General features: G+C 38.4%; 1 protein-coding gene across 1 annotated transcript in view; it reads right to left on the bottom strand.

Annotated features, from left to right (window-relative positions):
* Window positions 1-27,692, bottom strand: part of NFATC3 (nuclear factor of activated T cells 3) — a gene marked incomplete at both ends in the record, with an annotated part of 50,502 nt that overhangs the window by 4,601 nt on the left and 18,209 nt on the right. The window contains 7 exon segments of the mRNA XM_079541624.1: window positions 3,999-5,045; window positions 6,519-6,645; window positions 7,274-7,329; window positions 9,101-9,241; window positions 9,992-10,164; window positions 11,187-11,386; window positions 22,982-23,144. Coding sequence (XP_079397750.1) covers window positions 3,999-5,045; window positions 6,519-6,645; window positions 7,274-7,329; window positions 9,101-9,241; window positions 9,992-10,164; window positions 11,187-11,386; window positions 22,982-23,144 — 1,907 coding nt within the window.

Genomic DNA, 27,692 nt, shown 5'->3' with positions numbered 1-27,692 from the left:
AGTTAAGCTGGAGGTAAAGTAAAAAGCTACCTGGATTGATCTGTTCTGCCTTCACTAGAAAATCTGAAGTTTGAGCTTCCAAGCAAGAGAGCTTACTGACTGAAGAGATATCAAACAGAACTATTATAATGAATGAAGGCAAGTGGCTTAGAGTGCATCTGACAAAGCCGAATTATTACTTTATGTACACAAAGCTGTTGGAGGATTTCTGGTTATGATTTATAATAAATCCATGTACTAGATTTTCTAATCTCCTGCTTGAGGTAGCGGAGATGTAATGAGTAACAGAATGTTAGAGGATTAGCAGAAGGTCATCCTGAGTTGCTGAATACAGACTAACATAATACTTTAAAATGGTTAAATACAGTTGTTAGAAATACATGCTAGAAATCTTGTCGTTGTAGAAAGCCATGAAATACAAGGTAAACTTGCTCCTAAACCGTAAAATAAACCTAGGCTCTTGTAAGATCAACAGTATTAGAATTAAAGCTTTAAATCTAGAACTTGACAGCGGGATAGGCAAACTACCACACTGGAAGCTTTTTTTTTTAAAAAAAAAAAAAAAAAAGTGAAAAATTAACAGGGCCTCATCAGAGAATTGGATTGGAGGCAACTTTGACTAATTTTTTTCCAGTTGTAAAGAGAAATGGGACCCTTATTAGATGACTACACAACAGAACAAAGAATGGACCACGTATACAGGAAAGAACTGAAATGACCAACTGTTGTAGCTTTCTTGTTTATACTTGCATCCCTAAGTATTCTGCTATCTATACAGGGAAATGTCAGCCTGCGAAGACAGGCAGAGGAAGGACTTAGTGAAAGCTGTTAAAGGAAGAAGGGGAGGAGATGGAGAAGGGAATGGGACAAATAAAGCATAGGAAGCTGCTCTTATGCAGTGCAATATCAGCTTGTGCAGATGGACTACTGGAAAGTCCTAAGCAGGAGAAAATAGCACTGGTTTTCATGATGTCCTTTAAGTAGCAGCCTAAAATACAAATTACTTTGAATTTGTCTTATGTATCAAACATTTTCTTTAATCTTCTAATGTCCTTAGAGTCTTTAAGTGAATTATAAAGTGTGGGAAGCAAGGACTGGGGAATAAGGGCAAATTCAAGGCATCAACTGGAAAGGCCTAAAATATCAGTCAGATCCTGTTGGAAAACAAAAAGCTACACTGGCTTAACTTTTTTTTTTTTTTTTTTTCTCCTGTAAGTGTAATTCAGGTAAAGGATCTACTTTCCAATTCTGAAAGCCTTTTTCACTCAGTCTGAAGAGGGCCCTACTTGTGTTACGGGCAAAGGAATAGAACTAAACTAAAATGATGCTCTGTTCTGTCATTGCCAAGTGTTTCTGATGTTGCAAAAGAACCGAAAAGTGTGAATCCAATACTGCAGCTTCCAAGAGACGCTGGATCAAGACTGAAGTAGTAGCTCTGTAGTTCCATATTAAGTTTTGGATTTGTCCTGAAGAAGCAGCCAGGATGTTGGCTGAAGGGAAGCACACTGAAGCACACTTTAGGAAGTCTTGCTTAAGGGGATTTACATAATTACCTTCATTTTTTTTTTTTTATAAATTCAAATTATACTCTGGCAAGCTAAACAGCTTAGTAACTAGAAGTAGCATTTTGTACACCACTCAAATTCTATTCCAGTACTTTATTTTCTTGACAAAGAAACTATCTATGCTGATTTTAAAATACTGAACCTTTCTGAAAGAAGATTATTTATGTTGTCAGATTTTGTTTGTTTGTCTTGTTTGTTTGTCTTAAGCTACTGAGTGCAGTAATCAAGATATCATTCAAACAAAAACTTTAATTGGCCTTAAAATAATTTTGGGGGCAGTTTACTTGTCTTCATTGGTAACCTATTTAAAAGCCCATTTTCTAGTTAAATGTAGCTTTCATGTTTGATATGTTACTTGGGAGAACACACCCTATTAATATTTATTTTTAAGTCCACTTATGTTTAGATTTTTTTTAGGTTTTATAACATTAGAGGTAATTAATCTGCAATTTGTGTCTAGCTCTATCTGAATGGAAACTAAGGTTCAATAATAAACAAAAGTAAGTTTTTCTAATTATTTCATAAACCACGGTAAAATATTAGATACATTTTTAAAAGTTCCTGTCTAAACATATTTTTTAAACTACAAACTGGTTAAAGACAGGGTGTATTTATTCATGGTGAGAACATGAGCGGCTTGTTTCATGTCACTGTGCTCTTTAAGACTTTTGGAACAGCAAGTTTCAGGCTCAGCATCCAACCTGAACTGGCAGACTGAATAAGAATAAAACCCACCAGTTTTCCATTTCTCAGAATTCTACGTCTGAACAATTCAATCACTGAATGGCAGTAATATTGAACTGCAATGAACATCACTTAAGCGCTTGTAAACATACAGCTTATGCCAGGGGGCTGTTTAGCATTTAAAAATACGTTGTTTTCCATGTAGGAAGCAAACAGTGTAGCCACAGGTTATGAGACTAACTTCCACAGCCAGCATTATTTTAAAGAATAATTATTGAAACTGTGGTCATTTGTATCTTCTGCATACTGGTTTTATTTCTCTAACATATTAGCAAATGGGTACACTTTAAGCATGGCTCTTTCAGGTTTTCTTGCTATTGAAAGAATATGTTTGTCAGCATAGAAACAACTCAATAATTTCATTGTTAAGCAGAAAAAACACTTTCTAGAAGAAATTCCAACTTGTGCCATAGGGGTAAAAAGTTTGCTTTCTTTTCTCTACTGTGCATTTATTCTGACTTCCAGGCAGGAACTTCCAAACTGAGCTGCTCATAAATGCTAAATGCCTCTGCTTACAGTGTGAAGAGTTTAACTACAGTATTTAGGTGGTTTGTTTTTTATTTTCCAGTTTCTGTATCTTTTTTGTGGGTGTGAAGGGAAGCAGGCTAAGAGACAGGTTCTAATGTGACACTTCTTGGAAACGTTAGATTTCATTCTCACTCCTCTAGCATGGATGTAGAAATTTTAAATATTCTGTTTCCTAAAGTCTTCCCCTTCTCTCAGCATGTCCTGGAAAGAGCTGGTCTCTTTTTTTTCCTTTCTAATTCAAGGAAAGCTGACTGATGTGGATATTTAACAGATAGCCTACGCTTGCAAGGAATAACTAAAAAACTACAGCTAAACCTACTGGAGAAAATAGATACTAGTAAGGTGCCCATCATTAATATCAAATACCTTCTACATACCTGTTAAGGCCAGGCCTTCTGCTCTTTCAGTCACTTCAATCTGCCGCTTTCTTTGAATTCCTTCTCACGCATGCCTAAAATACTCCCAACACTCAGCATCTGGTAACTGCTACTTTCCACTTGGTTTTCTAAATGAACACTGTCCAGGTATTAGAAGTTAAGGATTTTATGGTCTGGCCTTAGCATCAGAATGCCTCCCATCATGGTCCTTGTTTACAGGAAGCTGGTGAATTTCTCAAAAATGTAGCCAAAGCGGTAAGGAGAAAGCTAACAGCTACAGTGAGCAGAGGTGCTGAATGACGGCAGCTTTTCTGCAGTCTAGGAAGAGACTAAGATGGTGCCAAAATGCATGTGCGGTGCTTTCAGCAAAACAGCCTGCCTCTCGAAACTGGGATAGCTCCATGAAATCATGATCTGAACTACAGTTATGTAACTCAGATATTTTGATGACTTTCACTGAAATATGCTGGAAAGACAATTAGAAGAGGCTTCAAATTAATTCCCCGTAGATAATGTGTAAATATGCAGGAATTAATTCTCTGGCCTTGTTTTATGACTAAAAACAAAGGCTACAGGCAGACTGTATGCTAAGCTAGTTCAACTGTATGACTACTATTAGTTTTAAATAAGTCATTGCTTGGATGCAAAAATATGACTGCATTTTTATAGTACAAATATACTTCTGTGGAGTGTGATCTAAACAAAATAACCCTTTCCTTCAATGAGTTTTGGTTTAGTGTAATTTGTAATTATACCCTAGAATTAAACTATTAAATCCACTTACCGTCATCCAGTGTGATGTCTTGTAGTCCTATCTGAAAATTCAATTCTCGATCTTCAGGTTCTGGTTTAATGTTAATAGCTGCCCCATCTGGTGAAAATGGAGATGAATCGCACACGGGATGGTGCACTAAAGATGAAGCTGCACTAAGACCTCCCAGTGCAGGACTATGTGCTTGAGGGGAGTGCTGTCCCGACTGACTTACAGTGGCTGGTGGGGGAGATGAGGCAGGTCCTGAACTAGGAGATTGGTAAGGCATAGGTTGTAGCTGGGGCGACGATGGTCCGGACAGCGGTGAATGGACCAAAGGATGGGAAGCTGTTGGGGATGGGGAAGCGGACGCTGGGTTTGTAGAATGGTATGGGACTTGCTGCAGCTGGGGAGAAGACTGCCCTAGGGAGCGACTCATTGCAGAAGGGACGGAGGCCTGCCCGGCGCTTGGGCAGTGGTATCCCATCGACGGCAGGTGCGAAGATGACTGTCCTGAATGTGCTGAGCGTGCTAGCGGGTGCCCTGCTGCACTCGATGTTGACACAGAACCTGGATTTGAAGAATGGAACGGCATTGGTGGTAGAGCTTGGCAGCTAAGATTTATCAGATGAGGTACAGCTGTGTCTTGCTGAAATGAAATAGCATCAAATCCTTGGCTGGAGGCAGAGTTCATAGGAAGACCAGACTGTTCGTTGTACACATCACTGGACTGCATAGGCTGATAGGAAGGCCTCACAGGAGGTGGTGATGTTACCTGAAAAGACTGAACCACAGCAGGGGGCAAAACATGACACTCTTCACTTGGACTAAGGTTTCTACCTTGCATATGCGACAGGTGGGATACCGCTGAAGTCACCATTGCTGTATATGGTGGTTGAACTGGACACACAAGGCTCCTGGGTGATGTAGACAGTAAATTGTCATGAGGATGGCCTTGCTCTGGTGAAGGCAACTGAGTTCGGATAGAATGTAGGCCTTGGACGTTGCTTGTGTGAGGCAGTGCCAAGGATGGAACAGTAGACAAATCCACCTCATCTCTGTGCTCTTGCTTCATTATAACTAGAAAAAGTTAAATTGTGTATTACAATTCCAATTCATTTTCATCCTGCGATAAACGCATACGCACTGTCATTTAACAACCATGATAGTACTGTTAATATCCTTGTTCTAATTTCCTTTTTCCTTTTGCTATGCTTTTATTTTCTTTGACTTCAAGAATTAGCACTACGGGCATAAAAAGAGAAGAATCCTCCTAGCATAAGATAAGAGTTCAGAATGAGGCACAAGGAAAAAGCAAATTTTTTTTTTTTTTTTTTTTTTTTTTAAAAACAGATACCACTTTTACTTGTCTCTTTTTTTTTTTTTTTTTTGAAGCCAGAGGTAGGCTCAGGAAAAGATACAGATTTTAAGAACAAACAGTAGAAAAATATTGGCTTTTTTAAGGCTTGGTTGCTGTTCTACGTTTTACATTAATGCTGAAGTGTTAAACATATTAATAAATGGGTGTTTAAATGCTTGTGCAATTACAGCTGCAGTTATAAGTAGAATAGCTTCTTATTTAAGCAGTAGGTTTCATTACTTCATTCCACTTTGAATATGCATCGCAGGATGCATCTTAGATGATATTTTTGTAATTATCTTAGGAGCTGATATTCTTAAGAATAGCAACAGCTATATTTGATAACACAAGAAATGTACACCTAATGCACAACTTACTGAGGTAATGTTGCTCAAATTATGCACAAAGTCTGTATTTTTACAGAACAAGCAGCAAGCAGAGCTTATTTAAAGGGTGTAAATTAATGGAAGCTTTCTTTGCCAGCATATAGGTTATCTTCAAGAAGACTGTTTCAATATTCATAAAAAAGACTCCGTTAGGTATCTGACCTTAGGTCCTCCAAACAGCAGTAAAGGATCGGGACTCATCGTTTGTCCCCTGTAAACTATGACCACTCTCAGTGGGCACAAATTTCTTAACAGCAAGGTAGTGGCAGGCAAAGCAGGAGGCACTGTATATCTAGTATTGTCTCGTGCCAAACATAAAGGATTAAGACTTGTTTTGTTTTTTTTAACTGAAACACGGTTTTTACTTCTGTTCAAATTCAAAAATATTATCTCAGAAAGGGCTGCAATATGTCTGGGGAAAAAAAAAACCTTTTCTTTCTTTTCCTTATATCTGAAACTGTTTTTGTGGATATTTGGGAGGGAAAAAAAACACAGAACCAGATGCACAGAACCTGATATTCTGTGACCTCACTGCCCTCTCTGTCATCACTGGTTAATGAGAAGCAAATTCTGAGACTTATAATCATTCTCAAAAAATGGTAAAATGCAAATTATTCTGTAAAATGTGTAACAAAGAAATAATGGGCTGTAGTTGTAGCACTGTGGCTTATTACTCTAAATTTCAGACTGTTCAAAGCTAGTCGCATCTACCTGTCAAAGGTACAAAGACTGTCTGAACTACTTTCAAATGTTTACCTTAAAAAATATATATAAAATGCAGCTTTTTACTTTTTTTACATTTAGTACCTGGTGTGTAAGTAAAACGCTGAGATTGGCTTTTTTTCCTCTTGCCATTGCAGAGATAAAACTGCACCTGAACTGCAGCTGTAATAGTTTTGTTGTGGTATGGTGGGATTTCAAGTATGATGTTTGCCTGTAAGAAAGTTTTGAAGAAAAAGTTTTACATATTAAATGCAAATGAAACTGCTATTAATCACAGAAGAACCAAAACAGTTCAACAGTAAAACTAAAGCAAACTGCTATTCCTCAACAGATGAACTTCAAATTTATGCCATATTACATATCAAAGCAGCACTATTAGCAAACTGTAAACCAGAGACTTCTTTCCTAAACCGAAGTGTTCTGAAGGTAGCACTGGTAATTAAAGAGACACTTGTAAATGATGCTTCATTTGGCTGCCAGTGCATAAAATACACCAGGAGTCAAAAAGAATTGCACTTTGGCTCACTCAAGCTTGAAAGAAAGATTCTAATGCGCTGGAAATTACTTGTCATCTTACAGAACTTATTTTCAGTTTTCTTTTTGTCCAATTTGAATTTCTTTTTGCAATGCTTTCTCAAGCACGCTACTTCCAGTTCTTTCAGCTCATCATCTTAATGGCTACTTTAAAGAATCAAGGCAATTTAGAAGTCTCCAGTTGTCTGTCTGAATCAGACAATATCTGCTTCTGCTAAACAAAGTCTAAATTTCAGAACAATGAAGAGGAGTAGTTCCTCACTTTAAGACATAATTTCTAAAGAAAGAAAAAGAAAGTTTCTCACCCCTTGACACTTTTCCCTAATTATTTTCCCTTCTACCTCCCACTGAGGTCGTCCATCTGTTGGGAGAAATTAACAAAAAATTGAAGCAAAAAGCATCTTCTACAGTCCTTAAATACTTAATGTTAAATACCTGAGAAGTGCATTTACTGTCAGTCATAAAACAGCAATTCTGTGAGATACATTTTAAACAGATTGCACTGCATAGGGATTCTTTGGAGTTTAAGTGCTACAGTCACTGAAGCTGAATGTTGTGTAACATTCTGCATTTAACTGAACCTGATTACAAACAGCTGGATCTGACTCTAAAGGAGGCAGTGTGGTTGGAGGGATTTTCTTTTTCCCAACTAATTTTTAAAAATGAAGGTAAATAACTAATACTGCTTAGGATTATTCAAACAAACATGCTGAAGATTAACAGGTTCAGTCACCATGTGAGAAACAATATATACCATAGCTGCCTGTACATAGCCAAAGGTTATAAAATGAAGACAAATACGTGCTGCAGAACCAAAAGGCCCTGTAGTTCAACTTTGGGCAAGCTGTCTGTGCTGTGAGGGAAGTCACTGCACCTTGGCGAACATCCTCCTGGTTCTGACCTAGCACAACCTGCCATCCTTAATCTACAGTCCAGCAGCAGTGTGTCCTCAAAAGGGTTTAAAAGTACAACCTGAAAAAATGGATATCAACATATACCATACATTAAAAGAGCAACTCATGCTACGTTTGCCAATTAAAACAAAATCAACACCACACTTTTACTTAAATATTTAAGAAAAACAAGGATGTGGCAGAATTGGACTTAGCTGCAACCCCTTAATTTACTTTGTTTAGTGATAACACAGGTGCACACGTTACATATACACACTGCTTCAAGATGCTGAATTATCCAACACTTGAACAAGTGAAATTATCACTGCTGGAACTGGAATACCGGTTTCAATTTTTCAGGAAAGAGTAATAATGCAACTACATCAACTGGGGAATTCGACGCTCAAAAATGCTATGAAAATATCTTTGCTAAACAAAATTTGTTATGCAAATAGTAGTTATTTCTGGAAAATGACAAAACTATGGAAAAGAAGGCTTAACTCCAGCTAAAAAGCAGAATTCTTCTACTAATTTTCCACACTGACATTCTGTTACAGACAGTTCTTACATCACAAGTGTAACTTCTCAGTGAATTTTCTATCTCTATTTGAGACTTGCAGGAACTGAGCCTGTATGTTTCTGAGGCAACCACCAAAACTAAATGAGCCCTTAGACTGCAACTCTGAAGAATCAGAGACTTTGGGTAAAAAATTCAATTTTAATATTAGGTTTTGTGATATACATATTTAATCATGTATTTTTAATATATTTATTGAGATATATTTTAAAATTTTAACCTAAAATAACAGGAGAGCTAAGCTAGTGCCTTTGAAAAAGCTCTGATTGCAACCAAAGCCTCGAAGCAGAATAAATAATTAAGTTCCACGTAATGATAAAACATGAAGTAACACCAAAAATACCAGTGAAAACCAGTACATTTCCATTAGTTCCCATTTTCATTTCTCACCTTTTCTTGTTATATCAAGGAGAAGAAAATAAATGATATGATCTATTAACTGCATCCTTTCTCAAAGCCAGTTCTGCTGTCTTCCCGAATCACAAGCTCTGTTGTCAGCAATCACTGCCAACCACCTATAGATCACTGCTCAAACTCAAGTTTCAAATTCCTACTTCAGACTTCATTTTGTTATTTTTAAAAACATCCTTTCTTCCTAAAATTAAGCTCAGGTGCTGTTTTTTTGTTTTGTTGTTAAGGAATAAAAGGAGGGAAGCATTTACCTTGTCCTTTTTCAAAAAATATGATTTTTGACTCTGGAAGGAAATTAGATCCTGTTACCACCATTTCATGGCCTCCATTGACTGAGCAACTATTGATGCTGTACTTCTCAATCTGAGGAAGTTCTTGAGCAGATCGCTGAGCTTTAAAACAAAAGGAAGAAGAAAAACATTACTCACAGTTATCACCATAGCAGCAATTCTCCTATGGCCCTAAACTAAAGCACTGGAGTAGAAACTAAAAGTCACCTATAAATATATATAATGTATAATTTAATATATACAAATATATAAGTATATAAATTGTGCTTTGTTTGCTCTATTTACCTAATTTCAACATGCTTCTCATTGTTTGTTAAAAGAATTCATTAAACCCAACAGATTCTACTGTTACAGCAAATGCAATTTTCAAGTTAGGAACAGTAAGTTAAAAAGTACTTTAAAAGCTACTTTCTTATTTGATACGTTTCCTTACTGCCAGCATTTAAAGACATGAACTTCCTACAAGTTCAGCTGCTCATCAGGTATTGCTGTAAAACAACAAGTAATGGCATACAGACTGTTGTAAATGAAAGGTATCATTTCTTCCTAAAACAAATACTTTCACCACTGCCTCCTTCTGCATACAGGAGCTTCTTAAGCTGATATTGTGTGACTGCGGTATTAGGTTTAAAGCTTAAAACACTGCTCCTCAGAACCTCCAGGTTACCCACTGCTAAGTACCATCCTCAAATAAACAGGTATCATTTTTTTCTTAATTAAGCTCCTTACACACAATACTTTTCACACACAATTATTACAGACATTCTGACAGTAAATGTCATCAGAATGACATTATTACAGACACGTGCAGGAAACATGAGTATGAATTACATATAGTTAAAGCAATCTTACAGCATTCAACAGGTATGGAAGCAGTCTGCAGAGATAAGACTTTTCCACTAGGTTGTGGGATGTGAACACGAAACACGAGTCGGACTCTGGTGTTCTTTCTTCCAATATCTGTCTCTCCCTTGCGGAGCTCAATATCTGAATTGCGAAGTTTCAAGATACCAGCACAATCGATACTGGAGGGAGGTGAGGAAGGATGGATTAGAAGAGAAATGGAAGAAAACAAGTCAAATTTTGGCTTACGTATACTCTGCAAGCCTTTCTGTTAAAGAATGAAGATGATGCAAATTTTCCCCACGTTAGGCTGTTTTAAATGTTTCCATTAACAGATGTTAGTGTCAAATGTCAGCAAATTTTATATATTCTGCCTTACAAACACCTAGCTGCTGCTTTTTTCAACCTCTAGTGTTATTCAAAGCAAGCTGTGTAACACAGTGAACATTTACAAGGATGATATTTAGTTCAGCTTAGGAAGAGAGAATGACAGAACTGCAGCTGTCACATCCCAGCTTCCGTTCCGTATGGTTATTGATTATTCACATAAGGCACACAATACTGCAATGAAATAACACAGAAGCTTCTGAAGACTGTTACTGTGATTCCAGAGCATTCAGTGGAAGAAGCCTGAGATCTGTAACTTTAGGAAATCTAAGCTGGCCTTACGAGTCTCATTAGAAATAGACAACAAGCTACATTAACAAATAGCTGCTTCACTCACTTCATGGACTCTCCAGGCAGAACAGAGCATTATAACTGTTGCTGAAACTAAGCAGTATTAAACTGTTATTTGGCACATTCTATCTGTCAAGACTGTTAAAAAAACATCTGTCAAGCTCTGTTAAAAAAAAAATTTAAGAGAAAATGTCTGTCAGGATATGAGAAGTCAGACAACCACGTTACTGAAAAACAAGCAGCTGAACTCTACCAGCCAGTTATAGTTCACATGCAATTCTACAAATGTGGGGTCATACATATGTACAGATTAGATGGAAAGTATAAACCCCCAAGTCGTTCATCTTCCCATCAATCACATGAGCTTCCTTGTTTCCCTGCTTCATTACTTCTAACATTACCTGCAGACTTACTTCTGAGCGCTGACACATTTATCATGAATCACAAATATGCTGTTTTACCAAATGTTCCTTTAGTACAAATGGGAAAGAAAAAAGGACATATCAGCTCAAGAGCTGCAAAGTACCTGGCTGACATATTATTTTCAGGAAGAAGTGGTATTTCCAAAACTTTTGTGCTGGCAATGATTATCTCCTGACTTGCTGTAGCAACAGTTTTTCCAGTGATTCGGTGCACCTGGTAAAATGCATGAGGCCTTAAGTAGCGATCATCTGCAGTTCCGATGAACATCTGCAGGTTTACAGGCTTTTCGCTGTAGCCCAGGAGCTGATGAAAAAAAGGTGTATTTAAACATTAGTTCATTTTTCTGCATTTGTGTGAAAGAGCAGTACTTAGTTTGCGTACTTATTCAGTCTCCTGTGTTTGGGGTTTTTTGTTTGTTTTCTTGTTTGTTTGTTTTTTGTTAAGAGTGGGAGTGTGAGAAGAAAGAGAAAGGAAGCAGTTTGGAATTGCTGTTTCTATTGTTCTGGGCTGAGCAACTTCTGGACCATTACTACAGCAAAGGAACTATTGGAAGGCAAAGAATTCTGGATTCTGCTGTCCCCAGATCTTCCTGTACCTTCAAAAGGCCAGCCCAGTCCAACTTCTACCACAAAACGTCCATAACTGAACCACACTGACTTCAGCTCTGAAACTCAAATTCTGCTTCCTCCTTGATTCCAGCTACCGTCAGCAATTCACTTGTTTGCAGGCAAGCAGAAAAACAAATGTAATAATGTTAATCAAAAAGTCACATCTTCTTATAGCTTGATCAATCCTTACCTCTTGGGATCCTTGTTACAGTGAAGGAAAAGTACCTGCCACTAAAGGTACACGAAGCTTAAAGTCACGGCAACTTTTATTAAATGCAATACTCTGTCCTATAATTGACTAATTTCCATCAGGTTTCTTAAAGGATTGCATTTATTTGCATTTATACTCGTATTTCTACTGCTGATAGGCTTATATTCTTTCAAATATGTAAAATCTTTTTGCTCTGACTAGAGTTCTCAGTATGAAAAGCTAAACTCAGAAAAAGAAACCTAAAACCTCAGTCACTAACAAAAGTCTAGGCTACCAGAGTTGATATCCATGTAAATAAATGCAATATTGAAGCATTTACTAATGTTAAAGTACAGACAAAGCTGCTGTGACTGTCAGTGTTCTGACAGGTTTCTTGCCATGCACTTGTTCAGTCACCCATAAACTACAGCAACACAAACAGCTCACAACATCCTTCTCTTATCATCCCACTGAAAGTGGGACAGAGGGACTCATATTAATTAAGGATAATTTCCTTCTAATACTTGAGGCAAGACTCCATCTTTACAAAATATTTTACTGTAATACCAAAACACTCTTTGAACAAATCTCCTTTCTTTTAGAACACTTAAGTATTCTTTACACATTATTCACTCTAAGTACATATATTAATTTAGCATCTACAGCAGCCACCTTTTCCAAAATCCTCAAGGCTGTGACTCCACCATCCTTTTTCCCCAGCTAAAATTCAGTATTAACATGATGAAACACAGGCTGAACGTGAGCACTGTGGAACGTATTCACTCTTAATACTAGGAACTATAAAAATTACAAGCCAGACCTATTCAAAAACTTGAATAACTTCCAAGCAGGGTCACTGTGACAAAGCTGACTTCCAATTAAAGCTATCTCCACCTTCTTTAACAATGGATACACGCACAACATACACACAGATACATACACAACAGTTCTAGATAACAGCAATGACACTCAGACTTGTAACGCCGTGCCAGCCTGCCAGCAGAGACCGTACAGAAGCCTGCACAGAGCAGGAGCTAAATTCAGTGAAGCAAAGTACACCCGGTGCTGCAGGGGTACAGCCTCCCAGGCAGCATGGCTGCTCCACATGAGCACTGCTCAGATCTGTTTCTAACACTACTTCCATTATTCCTGAATTCGCCCTCTATGCTTGGCTCACATATGCTATGGAAGACACAGGGGGCTGAGTTTCCAAATGTTATTCTGCAAAGTGTTCTGGAGGAAGGGAAAGAGGCAGAAAAGACAGACAAAAAAAAAAAAAATATATCCCCATCCCACCAACAGATCAGTTACGTATCAGCAAGTTATCAAGAGCACTTTCTGAATGATGATCTTGTAATACAAACTTTTTTATGCATGCACTGTACTCCTGGTTCATATATACTAGATTAACCAACAGATGAATATGAAACTGAATGCTCCAGCAACACTGCAAGGAAGAATGTTGTAACGAAACAGAATGCACTCATACAATAATTTAGAGAAAACCTATGCGTGTTACAAATCAGAAACATATAAATCAGGCTTCTCATGATTTAAAGTGTTCTATAATAACATTAACATAACCCCTAAGAATTTCATACACACTGAAAAGCAATAAAAGCTTAAACCAATCTCAAAAGAAAAGCAAACAAGCTTCCCTCCACCACCACTGAGCTGTGTTAATCAGACACTTACACTACGGCCTTCTCATGCACTGCTGTAAAGCACCTGTGGTGAAGGCTGTTAAAGGCACTGGAATATATATGGTTAGGCAGAGTAATAACATGCTGGAAAACTAGAAGAGACTTCATAAAATTTTACTTTTCCATAAAGTGATTTACTGTGTGTATTTCATGTTTAAAATTAAAAGAGAACGTGAAAAGTAAACAAAATTAAACTATAAATATAAATAATGTCTACAAGTGAGTGTGACAAGTAAGCAAGCAGTGGCAAAGTGAAATAATAACCTTGTCTCCTACACTGCAGTGTAATTCTGGGCCTGATCACAGAAACAGGAGCTACAAAGAACCAAGGAAATATTTTTTTCCAAGTAAGCAATGAGCAGCTTAAGTGTTTTCATATTTAAACATCGTGTTTCCAACAGCAAAAAAGATGGCAAACCTAATTGCCTATGGAAGCTGTACACGTGGAGCTGAAACTTTTGGCAGCTGGAGAGAGCTGCTTTAGATTTTAGCACTTTCCCTTCTCTTGTCTAGGTATGCATTACAAGGATTCCACAAGAGTACACCAGTAAATTTACACAGCATTGTTAATCAAAGAGAAGATGTTGTTGGGGGGCAGTGAATTAGTAAAAAATGAGATGAGATCTTGTGGAAAAGATGCCTGCACCTCATTAGTAAGAAGGAAGCTGGAGACTACTGGGGGCTAAAATGGACTGTTTTACAGTGGTGGTAATCTCCAGAGCCTGCTCAGCCTGCTCAATGGCACACTTCTCTTGCATAATGTCTTTCTGAGGAAGTTTCCCATCGTATCTATCTTTGTAGCATTTTTTTGGTCCTTCAAAAAGGCCAAGGTAATATTAAAGCAGGATGGGTTAGTCAGAAACAGCAATAGTTGTCTCCCAATTACATTCCTGCAGTATCTATGACTGTGATTCACATTCATGTTGTGACAGGAACAGCTACAGATCTCTAATTCTGGCTGAGAGCTGTTTTGCATTTAAAGCACAAGTTCCCTTTTATTCACTAAATATGATATTAATCTCCCTTATTTTTAGGCCTGCAGATCACTTCCAAAGACGCACAATCCATACATACTGTAGATTAGCTACTCTTTTTACGCTGCTTTGGTTTATGGTCAATACTAAGGACAGTCCAGTGGAATTAATGCTAATTGCTAATGCTTCTGAAACTAAATGATGGAGCTAAGGTCTAACGTAAGTCCCAGTACAGTATCACACTAACAACAGAATTCTGTGAGCATGAAGATTATTTCTTTTAGAGAATCATTCATGACCCTCCTCCTGAGCCACATTCTGTGCCTAGCACAGCATGAACGTGGAATTAAAGACAGCCTATTTCATATCATTCCTGAGAACACAGGACAATGCTGGATTACTTGGTTAATTTATCTTGAAATACTCCTACTTTATTTCACTGTAGTTGTATTCAGCAGTACGCAGAAGAGCATGAATGTAACATCAGTACAAGAATAAGCCTGGTGACAGCAAGCCTAAGATATTGTGATAGAACCTCTACACCTTTACACCCACCATCCTTGGTCCCCACTGGAGACTGAATTACCAAGGAATCCGAATGGACCAGCAACATGACAAGCTCTCCCCAAAGGAAAGGTGGCATCTGGAGCCCGAATCACCATTGTTGATGCAATAATAGAGGTTTGCTATCCACAATCAACTTCAAATTATGAGAAATGACATACTTGGAAATTTAAAACACATTAAACTACAGCTTGGTTTTCATTCAAAAAATGTTGACTCTTAGAAATGTTGACTTGGTGACAGTGGAGTTAGTTACACTTCCTTCCTAGCTCATCTTAGGCACAATAGTGTGTGGTAAGCAGCCCAAACATTTAAGCCTACAAAAAAACATGCCATTTTTTGTTCAATGAAAATACCTACATAACTTAAGAAAACGCATATAATGTTCTGTTCAACTGTCTAGTGAAACTCTGGTACCTGTTATTTGAGCTTACTGTAGTAGATAACCCATGATTTGTACAGCAAGAACATAATGTTTCTGTAGAGATCATAGGTATCAAAACTAACCTGTTTTACAAACTTCTGGTCAGTGCTGCAGAACTGCTATGATGAAGATCCATTACAATAAATTGCTACGATATCAGCCTACGTGAGCTTCAGTCACGGGTCATTCACAGAAAGACTAACAAAACCAAACTTTTTGTTTGTTTTTCTCCCCATGCACATCAATGGAATAAATGTTGGAACGCACACAATCCTACAGCTGTGTGCTACAAAAAACATTATTTTTAAAAAAATATACCACTTTCCCAGGAGCAGCCAGCAGTGTGCTGCAGCCAGCTAATAAGTTACTGTGTACTGTCACTACTGACCTCTAGAAACCCTCCTTTGTAACAGAATACTGATACACCACCCACTGCTTTGCAGAGGAAACTCAGCCAAGTTGCTTTTGTGTTTCTATATCGTTTCCATAGCAAAGGTCAGTGCATGCGTAAGTTAAACTAAAGCTGGAAGGCTAAAGACTGAAGGTCACAACAGGATAAGCCAGAAGAGCCTCACGCCAAAGCAGTTCCAGCCTCATTAACTGCACTGCACACAGTAAACTCATGCAGGTCAATAGTTAGCAATTTTTACCAAGTAAAAAGAGAATATGTTAATGAGACATTTTCAATCATCAAGATCAAAATAACTAGTTATTTCTTCCTTAATGGTCTCATGACAGCTGGATGCATTGCAGTGGTGTCTTATTCCTTAGAGCAACCCCAAAGTTACACAGTAAGGTCAACAGAGGAGAAAAGGTCCAATTATATGAAGGCAAAAGGGAAAGGAAAAACAAAGCTGTTTTCTTGTATTAGGTATTTTTACTTTCTACAACTGTATAAATAAAGACATGGAATAATTCACCATGATATCTAAACAACCCGAGAAGAAAGGAACTTTTACTACGCAAGTTTTACTTTACTTTCAAACAGCTGTTTACCAAACAAAACCTGCCAGAGCTCCCCACAATAATATCATAAGGAAAAAAAAAAAGCCTCTGAGATATTTTGTCCTTGGAGACAATGGAGATGGGACCAACAAGCTTGGCATACTCTGGCTAACATTACCCAAGCACCGAAGCAACAGAACAACTAACACTGGTGGTGCAATTTCCAGGCATTTATCAACAGTGGCATTTTGAAAAGCTTGAACTGACCTATATGTACAAAACCAAGAAATTAGTTCAGGGAAACTACTGAAAAAAAATATCAGTGACTACAATCATCACCTCGTTGGCCTTGCAGAGGTGCAGAAAGGGCTCACCTACGATCTCCTGTGGACTGTTCACATGAAATGGGAGGCATTCATTGCAAGGGAACTCCATTCAGATTTCTCTGACAATACCCCAAGCACCGGCTCAGAAACACTTAGTGCATGGGAATAGGTTATTTTTTAAATTTCATTCCGAGTCCACAAAGCTTTTAATGTTACAAGAAGTTAAATTCCTGATTTTAAAATTAAATGTTAGAACAAAACATCTACTTCCTCTTCCTGAATTGTGGTACTATTATCAATCAGCTGATTATTTGATGTAGGAAGGAATAGCATGCACATCAGAAAAGAGTCCTCCTTCCTCGTTTGCTAACAAATTTGTTGAGTAGACTAACTTAAAGATGTTATAATAATACAGACCTCTGGGATTCAGAATAGATAAATTAGAAATAATGAAGTATGAAAAAGCAAAAGTTAATAAACTACTAGACTGTGGCACAAGTCCAGATTAAAAGCATTCTGAAGGTCATCACAAAGACGAATGAGTCCTGCAAAGGACCAAAACAAAACTGCCAGTGCATTACTGGCATATTACCATATGATCATACAATGTACTGAACATCCTTCAAGGTTTAAAAAGCTAGATTTTCTGTTTCTGAAATTTCACACACGCTGCTTGCAGATAATTTGAAACTATTTTAATATGAATTTCAAGCATGTTTTGAAGAGTATTTTTCAGCTCTGACTCTTGTGCCATTCCATGCTACTAAAGAAAGGAAAGCAACTCATAGTTAAAATAGCAGTAGAATCAGAGAATTGTAGGGGCTGGAAGTGACCCACCCCTATAAATCATCGAGTCCAACCCCCTGCAAAGCAGGCCTCCTACAGCAGGGCGCACAGGTAGGAGTCCAGGAAAGTCTTGAGTATTTCCAGAGGAGAATCCACAACCCCCCTGGGCAGCCTGTGCCAGTGCTCCATCACCTTCACTCCTTGTTCCTTTGCATATTGGTGCAGAACTTCCTATGCTCAATTTTATGGCCACTTCTTACCCTGTCCCCACAGCCCTCAGGAAAGAGGTTGGCCATGTCCTTTTGACTCCCACACTTAAGATATTTATAAACATTAATAAGATCACCTCTCGGTCTTCTTTTCTCAAGGCTGAACAGACCCAGGTCACTCAGCCTTTCCTCACAGGGGAAACGCTCCAGGTCCCTTATCATCTTTGTGGCCCTCCAATGGACACTCAACTTCACACACTGCAGAACTGCTAGCTACATCAAACCCGCCATCACAATACATGCCGTGTTCAGTTTGCTCTATGCTACCCAAAAAATTGCATTATTTCTGATCTTCCAAATTCCAGTGCCAAATTATGCGATGGACAGTTTTTCAGATGAGCCTTTCAGGGAAAGCCTATGTAACTTACAGAAAATGCATGGCCTGGCTTTGGGAAAAAATGATGGTTACTTTTCCACATTTTAGTAACCACACCACACAAAAACCAGACAACTGCCACTACTGATCCAGTATGCCACATTACTTTTTTTTTTTTTTCCTTTCATATTCAAGCATTTTCTAGATTGAGTATTCAAACATACATTAGATGCATCAGTGTAATTTTGCTATCTATCTGGGGGATTCTAGAGCAGATGTTTATATAGTCATGTATATCTGTTCTTAGAAATATATTCATGTCTAGAATCTCATCCAAAGGTCACTGCTTTGTCCAATACAGCCAGTTACATGATTCACACAGGTTGACACTTACTTACCTTCTCCCTTCTACATATATTTGCAGGTTACTGTTACCAAACAATACTGAACAATTAGAGCTGGGCTGCAACCTGTCTTCTGGTGATGTACAAGTAAGGGGAAGAATTCAGGACAAATAAAAAAGCATTAAAATTGAAAAAAATGAAGACAGAAGGAACGGGAAAGGTCATGAGACACACAGAAAAACCATGCGGTTTATTGGGCTGTGAGAACAGGGAGAATCCTGATATAACGCCTATTACTCAAGAAGTTACATGAACTGGTTGCAAAGAACGCTTGAAAAAAAGTGACAGCACAGAATTACAGGCCAGGAAGCAAACGCTCATTTATATGATCTTTCATTAACTTCTTGGACCATCTCTGACATTTCTCAGTTAGATCCTTCCACGTAGGTTACAGTTACAGCATACATGCATTCAGGCAGTTCGACAGGCTTTCAGAGGACACCCTTCTGGTTCAGAACTTTTCATGTCATTCAAAAATCAGTATATTTTTTCTCCTCTTGCAACTCCTCAGTCATGCCCCTCATGCTCTGTGACCATATTAAACAGAGCTGACATTCATTCCCTCCTTCACAGGCCTCAGGTAAGAAGTTTCTACGACTACAACTGCATACACCACTTTTTCTTCAATACTTTTATTTTTAATCCAACATCTTTCCTCAACTGTAACACTGCTGAGTACATACAAATTTCACATGATGCTCCCCCTCCTCTGTTCTGGCAGATACAACTATTGTAAGAGCTCTGCACATGGCAGAGTAACTAATGAAAGATTCTACCCCATAAGTGTTACGGCTAAAAAAGACACATATGGTTCAAGCAATTTCCTAATAGCTACCACTGCCCCAAATTTACGTTGCATATACGAGACACAACCCATGAGTGGAACCTACACAACACCTGTTGCAGATATGCCATCACTTGAGATGAACGTTCCTCTTAGCATTGCTCACACCTACAACTCATCCCCACTGTGGGAGCACCTTGCCACAGGACACACTACTTGCATAGAGAACAAGGAGCTCAAAAGCCCCTTCTACACTGACTGTAAGGTCAGAGATCACCTTCCTCAAGAGGAACAGAACAAAACATGAAAATATTTGTTGTGCACAATAGAAAGTGGGGTTTTTGTGTGTGGTGTGTTTTTTTTGTTTTTTTTTGTTTGTTTAATAAATAATTTTAGAACAGGAAGCTAAAAAAAGAGAAACTATTCCTGAGAGATCCTGAGATGTGTTTCTGTCCATCCTGAAATGCTCTAAATCACACACGAGGACTCCTGAAAAGCCTGAACCGCTTTAGATAACAGGAAAATCTCATTCTAGCAAACTGTAGAACAAACATGTTATTATGTACGTATGATCTGGGGCAAGAGTGAGAAGGTTATGATCATTCATACAAGATTCAGACAAAATGCAGCAGCTATTTGTTCAGAAGGCTTCTTAGATATGTAAAACACTAATCCACTGAGTTAGATGAAGGCAGAGGCTCTCAACGGCTGCTTTTGTCTCCTGATTATGCATTACAAAATCGTCACACAATTTGCATGACAATTTCAAAATGTCACCTTTCCCCTTGCTAGCCCTGCTGCCAAGATATTTATTTCCACCCTGTGAAAACTGGGAGGGAGAAAAATCTCACGGATTTTTCTACTCAGGTAAAGTAAGTAATGCCAAATTACATGGACTAGCTGAAACATACCCTCAGGCAAGCAGAGATTAAAGCAACAGTTATCTGCTATTTAGGAACTTTTGCCACTAAAAAGCTGAATATAAGACAACTGCATTACAGAATTACTTCCTTAAAGTCAATGAACTTACACAACAAAGCACGATGCTCAACTCATTTCATTTCCTCACATTTGGAAATAAGCTGATTAAATGTACTCACAACAGATGATGCCAAATTTGTCAGAAGCTTAGTTTCCTAGCAACTGGTATAGTACAGTATTAGTAATAGATTAATGACATGTGCTAATAGATTAATGGCTTGAAGCTACGCAATATCTTAAAATCTTTATTTTAAATGACATATCACCTGTACATGCAGAACTAGAGGCTTCATAGTTAGGAAATTAAGTGCTTTTTGCATATGCTCTTAATTCAAAAGCAACAAAAAGTTTGAAGCAAGAAAGAGCCTTCAAGCACCCATATCCTTCCTCATCTCTGACCTGCTTAACTTATAGACACGTAACACAAGAAAATGCCCAGTACGTTGTTGCAGTGATCACACACATGGATCTACGTGGTGTAAGACCAAGAGCACAAAAAAAGTCAAATTGTAACACATATCTTGAACTGAAGTTGTGCAATAAACTTCCGTAAGTGCAAGCAAAGACTGCATCTTTGCATTTAGATGGTTTGTGTCTGCACACAGTAGTATTTACTTTTCACCAAACTTGGCCCTTAGCATACTGGTTTTTTTACCAGCAGTGAGTGAAAAGTTAATTCAAATCCTTCTTTTGTTTCATAACAATTTCCTCTTTCCCATCAAGAACAACAATTTCTAATCCAGCCAGAAGAGACCAAACTGCAAAACTGAATATTGATCTGAATTTGTGTTCATTTTACTTTAGAGCAGCACAGCACAATGCACATATTTAAGCACAAGACTGTGAAACAACTATAAATACTATGCCCTTTTTTAAGACAGCATTCTTGTCATGGCAAGGTATTTCACAATCCTTACATGAATAAATACCTTTGACAATAATAAATCACATAGGTTACAGAGTTGTTGTTTTCTGACTTAGGTCTAAGCACTGCTACAGAAGCATCCAGTAGTACTGTGAACAAAAGAAACCCCACGGGTATCTGTCAAGTCTGGAAAACATCAGCAAAACTGGTTCCCTTAACACAAATAGAAGCGCAGGACACGAGCACCAGGGGAGAAGAAATAAATAAATAAATAGCTTCCAAAAGCTCAGTAGAGACTTATTTTGTCAATTGCAATCTCCCAAGATTCTGTTCTTACTAACAATGTATTGAACGCCAGTGCCAGCTACCTTGGCATGTGAAAGTTGTGTCTACTTGTCCTCCACTGACTAAAACAACGCGATGCTCCACAAAAAGAAATGTCTCCAGTTAACCTCTTTCAGATCCCAGCCTAGCTCAGGCATCCTCTCTTTTCTCTAGCACACAGAACAGACATCCCTGCTGAGCACCTGACTGTTGTCTCTACTGCACTATGAAACAAGCATGTCTGCCAACGGGAGGTTTGAGCTGGTTGGGTCATGGTATCATCACTAGGAGGAAAACACTGAGGAACTCCACAGGGAAAATGAAAGCTGGCTGAAAAGCTCACAGTAAGAATGGAAATGAAGGAATGGCAGAAGACAAGAGTGATGAAAGACACTCCAGGAAGAAAAGATGTGATGACAAGATCCGGTCTTTTTTTGAAGAGAAAGAGCAAGGAAAGGTACAGATGAAAAAGTCTACAGAAAGATGAAGAAGAAAAGAGGAAAAATTAAAAAATAAAATAAAATTTAAAAAAATCAAGATAAGCTATCATAACAAAAAAAGTTGGGAATGTAGCCCAAAGAACATGACTAAGTGTCAGTCTTCAAGAACTGCATTAGACAAAGGGCTTGGAGACTGCAAGAAAACAGTCAGTCCAACAGATTTAATTTCTGCTGGTACACCTTTGTTTATATTGCATAGCTTCGGAGCTTGAGAGAATCAAGTACTGGTAAACTAATCCTGAAGTCTGCTCAGCACTGAGACATGTACACACGTCACCTCACGGGGAGACATCTCAGCTTGAGCACCGTACCTACTTGTAGTCACAACATCAAACACCCATGCATTTTGCCCTTCAAAGATCACTATGCCAGAACTTTCATATGAAACCCAAGCCAAATTTATCAGGACCTTACATCTAACTCTGATCTCAGCAACATTTGGTTGGCGTTTGTGAAGCATACAAGTACTACGCTTCAGATGTCTTCAGCATTTGGAACATTTAGCAGTAAGGAAGAAGCCAGTCAAAACAGCTCATCAACAGCTGTTAATGGCCAGTACTGGGTATCAAAACAGGTAGTGCATCACCACCCTCTCAGTCAGAGAACTGCTGTCTGCATTGCTGTATCTACATGAGTTTCACTACTGAAAAAAACAAACTGTTCTAAGGGACAATAAAACTTGCTCGATTCAGTTAAGACAATGGAAACAATGACAAAACAGAAGGCGGGGGAGAAGGGGAACAAGTCTTGCTGTTACAGATAAACAGTCCAAATCTAAGCTAACTCTTACATTGCACAGGTTACAGCTAGAGGAGAATCTTACCCAGGAAGGAATACGAGCTTCACAGAAGGCAACAATCCACAGCATCATAAACGCCAGTAACTGTACTTAACAGAAAAAGTTATCTTGGATTCAAGAAAGCCAGACATCCTACCTTCACTACAGGGTGTCCTCCAGTAGACGCTTTTACAGCTCCTCTGCTTCCTTCTGTTTCATAGTGAGCTCTGTGATGAGTTTTAGGCTGGACTTCTATTTTCAGTTCACACTGCCCATAATGACTTGGTAAAGGCCAGTCAAGAGGTGGCAACGAAGATGTGCTGCAGTCAAGAGATGAACACTATGGTTAAATGAAGCATGACATTTGGCCAGCATGGAATCAAAACAACGTGTGTATAAAATATCATGATTCGCTTTCCTAACAAATGGTTACCAAACAAGAACAGCTATTAGCCTAACGCTATTACTTGAAAATTCCCCAAATTTACTGAAGCATTAAAATCTTCAGTTAAACATTTTGGGATTGTTAGTGCTGTATTTCTTTCTTCCAACACCTGATTAGAAGAAAGATACTGTATGACTCCCTGCCTCACATTACCAGTGCTGTTCCTTAATGCTATTAATTTTTATCCTCATGGGTACCAACAAGCAAGTTCAAGAGGTGTGAGAGGAAACAACCTGTAAGTCATTTTCAACCGTCTTCATTATTCTCTTCAAATATTTTTTGCTTTGTTAAGATTGGTAAGCACAGCACCTTGCTAACTATCATGAAAATAAAACACTATATGATGGTTCAATTTTTCAAGACCAGTAGTCCTATCTAAGCATAAAGACTTACTGCAATGGCCACCTTCAAGTGCCTGCTTTATTTGTCCACAGTTTGTACCCTTACATCCAGTAGCAATGTTGCTCCAGGGAAGGAGAAAAAATAAAATTAAAAAAATTGCAGCAAAGTAACATGGAAGAACCTCAAAGGAAAACAAGGCATGTAACATCGTCAGTTTTTTCATACCTATCATTTACCTTTATGAATTCACATGCTTATTCTGATAAGAACAGCCAGATTCAAGTCAGTAATTACCTGGGAGAGCAGATTAATTCATAAACATTTACAAGTGAACATTTATAGTGCTGTGTATCACATAAGAACATACACAAGAAAAATAAAATAGTTCTTATTACCATGCTTTGACCAATAGGGAAAGCAAAGTAGGTTCTAAAGAGACGGACAGATACTGCTTTGTATCACTGCCTGAGAAAGCTCATTTTCATTTCTCCTTCACAGCGAGACAGGAAAAGCCTCCCCACCTATCCAAAACCATGCACATTTTCACAAACACAAATAGCTGCAGATGCATGACAGACAAATGTTACCTTCTGCAGAATTCAGCTACAACTCATAAACATACCCACAGTTGGAAAAGGAGATAACATTTAGATTGAAGGGGAGGAAAAAAAATTCTGTCCAGTAAGTACCTGGATGGACTTGGGCTCAGCCTGCAGCAGCATACATCCACCTTTTACTGCAAACATCACTGTCACTAGGCACGAAAAAGGGGGAGAAGAAAAGGCACCACTTGCTGTCATCCTCCCATGGCAGGACAACCTACAAGCCTGTTGACCTGCTGCTTCATGCAGTACTTCTAATGCACTTCAGGAGAGAGCTCACCTGGTAAATTAAACCTCATCTCCTGAAGTCCCATTCGGGAGTCAAGGGGAGCAGGAGTACTTCCCTTTCTTCTTACTGAAAGGAAGAAACGTGAGCAGTAAATCACGTCCATGAGCACTCAGTGTATAGCAAAGACTCTTCTTCTCCCAGCATGCAGCTCTGAGGACTGGTCCTTCCACAGCAATAGTATTTACTGGGTAGGAAGAAGACCGGTGATGTCAGCAATAAAAGAGGAAACAGAGGAATGCAGTATAAGCCCAGTCCTTCCAGTTACTTACCATAGGCCAACGTGTACTGCCTAAATGCTATTACTGGCTATCAACTAGACCTTGCCATTCACTTTTATAGCTATTGAAGAAGTGGACTCAAGTCTTCAGTCTGAAAAAGGAAAGAAAATGTCAAGATTAGAAGATACTAAACTTCTTTAAAAACTCTTTTTAGCAGGCAAGAATTTTTTCTTTACTATTTTCAAAACTATTTTTCTCTCCTATAAACAAATACCCTATGCCAAAATAGCTGGTATGCATAGTGAGCAGATACAGTCCCTAAGAGAGCTTGGTGTACTATGCACACCACAGACAACATACCAACTACTGAGAGACATTATGCTGAGAATTCTATGTTAAACTCTCTCAAGAAAATGTATTCATTGCTATTGACAACTCCACACCTCTCAGAGAAGTTAATTCTGCAATTAACTAGTAAAATTATAGCGCAAGCTGCCTCAGAGTCCCATTATCTCCTGAAAAAAGTATCTGGAATACTAGAACAAACATGGACACAGGAAAATAACCAAGTGTCTAGATTTTGTCATTCTTTGAAAGCAGACAAAATATCAAAGGGAGGGAGGGATCAAGCACACATGCATATGCAGATCCCAAAAATATAACTCAAACAAGCAAACAACAAAGACTGGAAACCCTCAAAAAGTTGCCCAATGACACAGCATTAAGATTTAGAGGCTGTGTCACATCGATCTTCTACATGCAGCAGAATACAGAATTTGCTTCAAACCAAATCCCAGCATGTTGTTGAGGGAGCACCACTTTGTAAACCTGCACACGTTCTACCAGTAATACCAAGAGAATTTCATAATCTGATTAATGCTAGTCTTCAAAAGCTCATACTCCTATCACATCAAGATTAAAGGCTTTAGGGAACAGCTGCTATTTAAAGGAAACTCAGAAGAAGGAACCCTTCAGTAGCATCAGAAGCTACTGCATTTGAAACAATCACTTCAGTGTTCAAATACTAATTCAGTCAACACCTTCTTAACCTGCAGTCACAATTTCTAATGCAAAACTGCTTCTGGCTGCATGCATTGAACAAACACCTCTTGTTCATCCAAAGGACAACCACACGACTTCCACATTTCATGTTCCAAACCCACAGAAGTCAGGGCTCAGCATGGGCTGTGCCTCTCTCGCACAGGAAGAAACAAACTCTAGAAACAAGACTACTTGCACTTGACTTACCCTTTATTTTTCCTTCTATCCTACATGCAGTGTTCTGGAGCCAGTTACAGCCATAGAACATGATTCTGTTCAAACCTTAAAATGTTTATCTTTCATTTGGAGCAGTCTTCCTGGGAAATTCATTGGGCAGACAGCAACTGCTAACCTTGCTCCCTCAGCTGAAACACGTGCGACTAGCTCAGGTATAGCCTGATGCTCTGTTGGCATCCATGCCTAGAATGTTGCTGAATACAGGTGGAATGAAAGATCATTTTAGCAACTCAGTATGAATATATTCCTGCTTCTCAGTAATCACAAATTCTAGTAATAAATTTTAAAGACACACCCTGGGATCTCAATTGTTCTACTACTAGCAGACCAAGAGTTAAATATGCTTTAGAGTATTGATACAGCATGCCATCAAGTAAAATCCATATTCTGTCACGTCAGAACAAAGTAGAGAACTGAAGCATCTGCATCGCACAGAGGTCATATATTAAACTCTATGTGAATTTCTTTGGATTCATTAATGGTGTGTAAACACTAAAGCAACAGCCTCCCTTATTACAAATCCAAGAGGTTCCAATTCCTCTTGCTCGTCTCAATTAAATGAGCATCTACCCTGAAAGTCTGTGATTTGCAAACAGTTTCACTTTAAAGCTTCGTTATCGCAGCACAACTGGCGTTATCTCATGTAACAACGAACTGATGGATAACTACACACAGACTAAGTTCGCCTACAGTCTGCTCACATTGAAAGATTTATTCTTCTAAAGCAATTAAAGATGCACATCCCAATAGTCATGCTAAAAATACAACATAAATCCACCGCTCTCTCTTCTCCAGACTTAGACGACAGAACTGCCTGCTGCAAGTATTTCACCATCTGCCACTACGGTTACAGATTCTTTTCCTGAAAAAGTAGGTAACATTGTCAGCAATCCTAGTGTTCAGCTGTAACTGCTAGATAATTGCGGGTAAAATACTCTCAAGTTGCTGAGAAGTACCTACCACCAAAGAGAACTGTCCTGAACTGCCAATAGATGCATCAAAGCCCTTCTGTTCATCGCCACTGGGACAAAGAAGCTGTGTGGCAGCCCTTCAATTCACAGCACTTCGGATTAAATTTTGATACAGTATTCTGAAGACAACTGTCAGTTCATGAAGTTGTTCTTAATCAATTTACAAATCTAACAATTGCACAAGGAGAGGCACAACAGAATAAACTAACATTGTATTTCAAAGATTTTGCTTGTTAATACCTACTTCCAGGACACAAAAGCACAATTAGTTGCAGGGGTTAAATAAAATAATGCACGACTCATTAATATCCTACGAACTGTCTATTTGCAATTTTTCAATCGATAATTAAATATTTTGCAAGATATATTACCATTAATATCATGCAATACAGTGCACGTAAGGACTGCTCTGAAAGTAATTACCCCTATTTTATATGCTGGCCCACAAGAGCAGGGGTGGATGTTGGTGATATGGCAATAGAACCTCCCCACCAACATTCTGTGCATTTTTATGAGTGTGACATGCAGGCTCTTGTTCATCACTGCTGACAACGCACAGCTAATAGTGGTGACTGTGCTGAAAAATAATGTTTTGTAGCTGAGAATCTGCTCTATCCAATCGTATTATTGCGCTCTTTCTATCTGATGCAGGTTCCATGGAAATAAACAGGAAACATTACTTTCAGAGCTACCTACATGTAATATATAATAAACACATGAATT

Source organism: Tetrao urogallus (assembly GCF_951394365.1).
Source record: "Tetrao urogallus genome assembly, chromosome: 12".
Classification (NCBI taxonomy): Eukaryota; Metazoa; Chordata; class Aves; order Galliformes; family Phasianidae; genus Tetrao; species Tetrao urogallus.
Note: the sequence above shows the minus strand (reverse complement) of the source record. Positions and strands in the feature narration are given on the sequence as shown.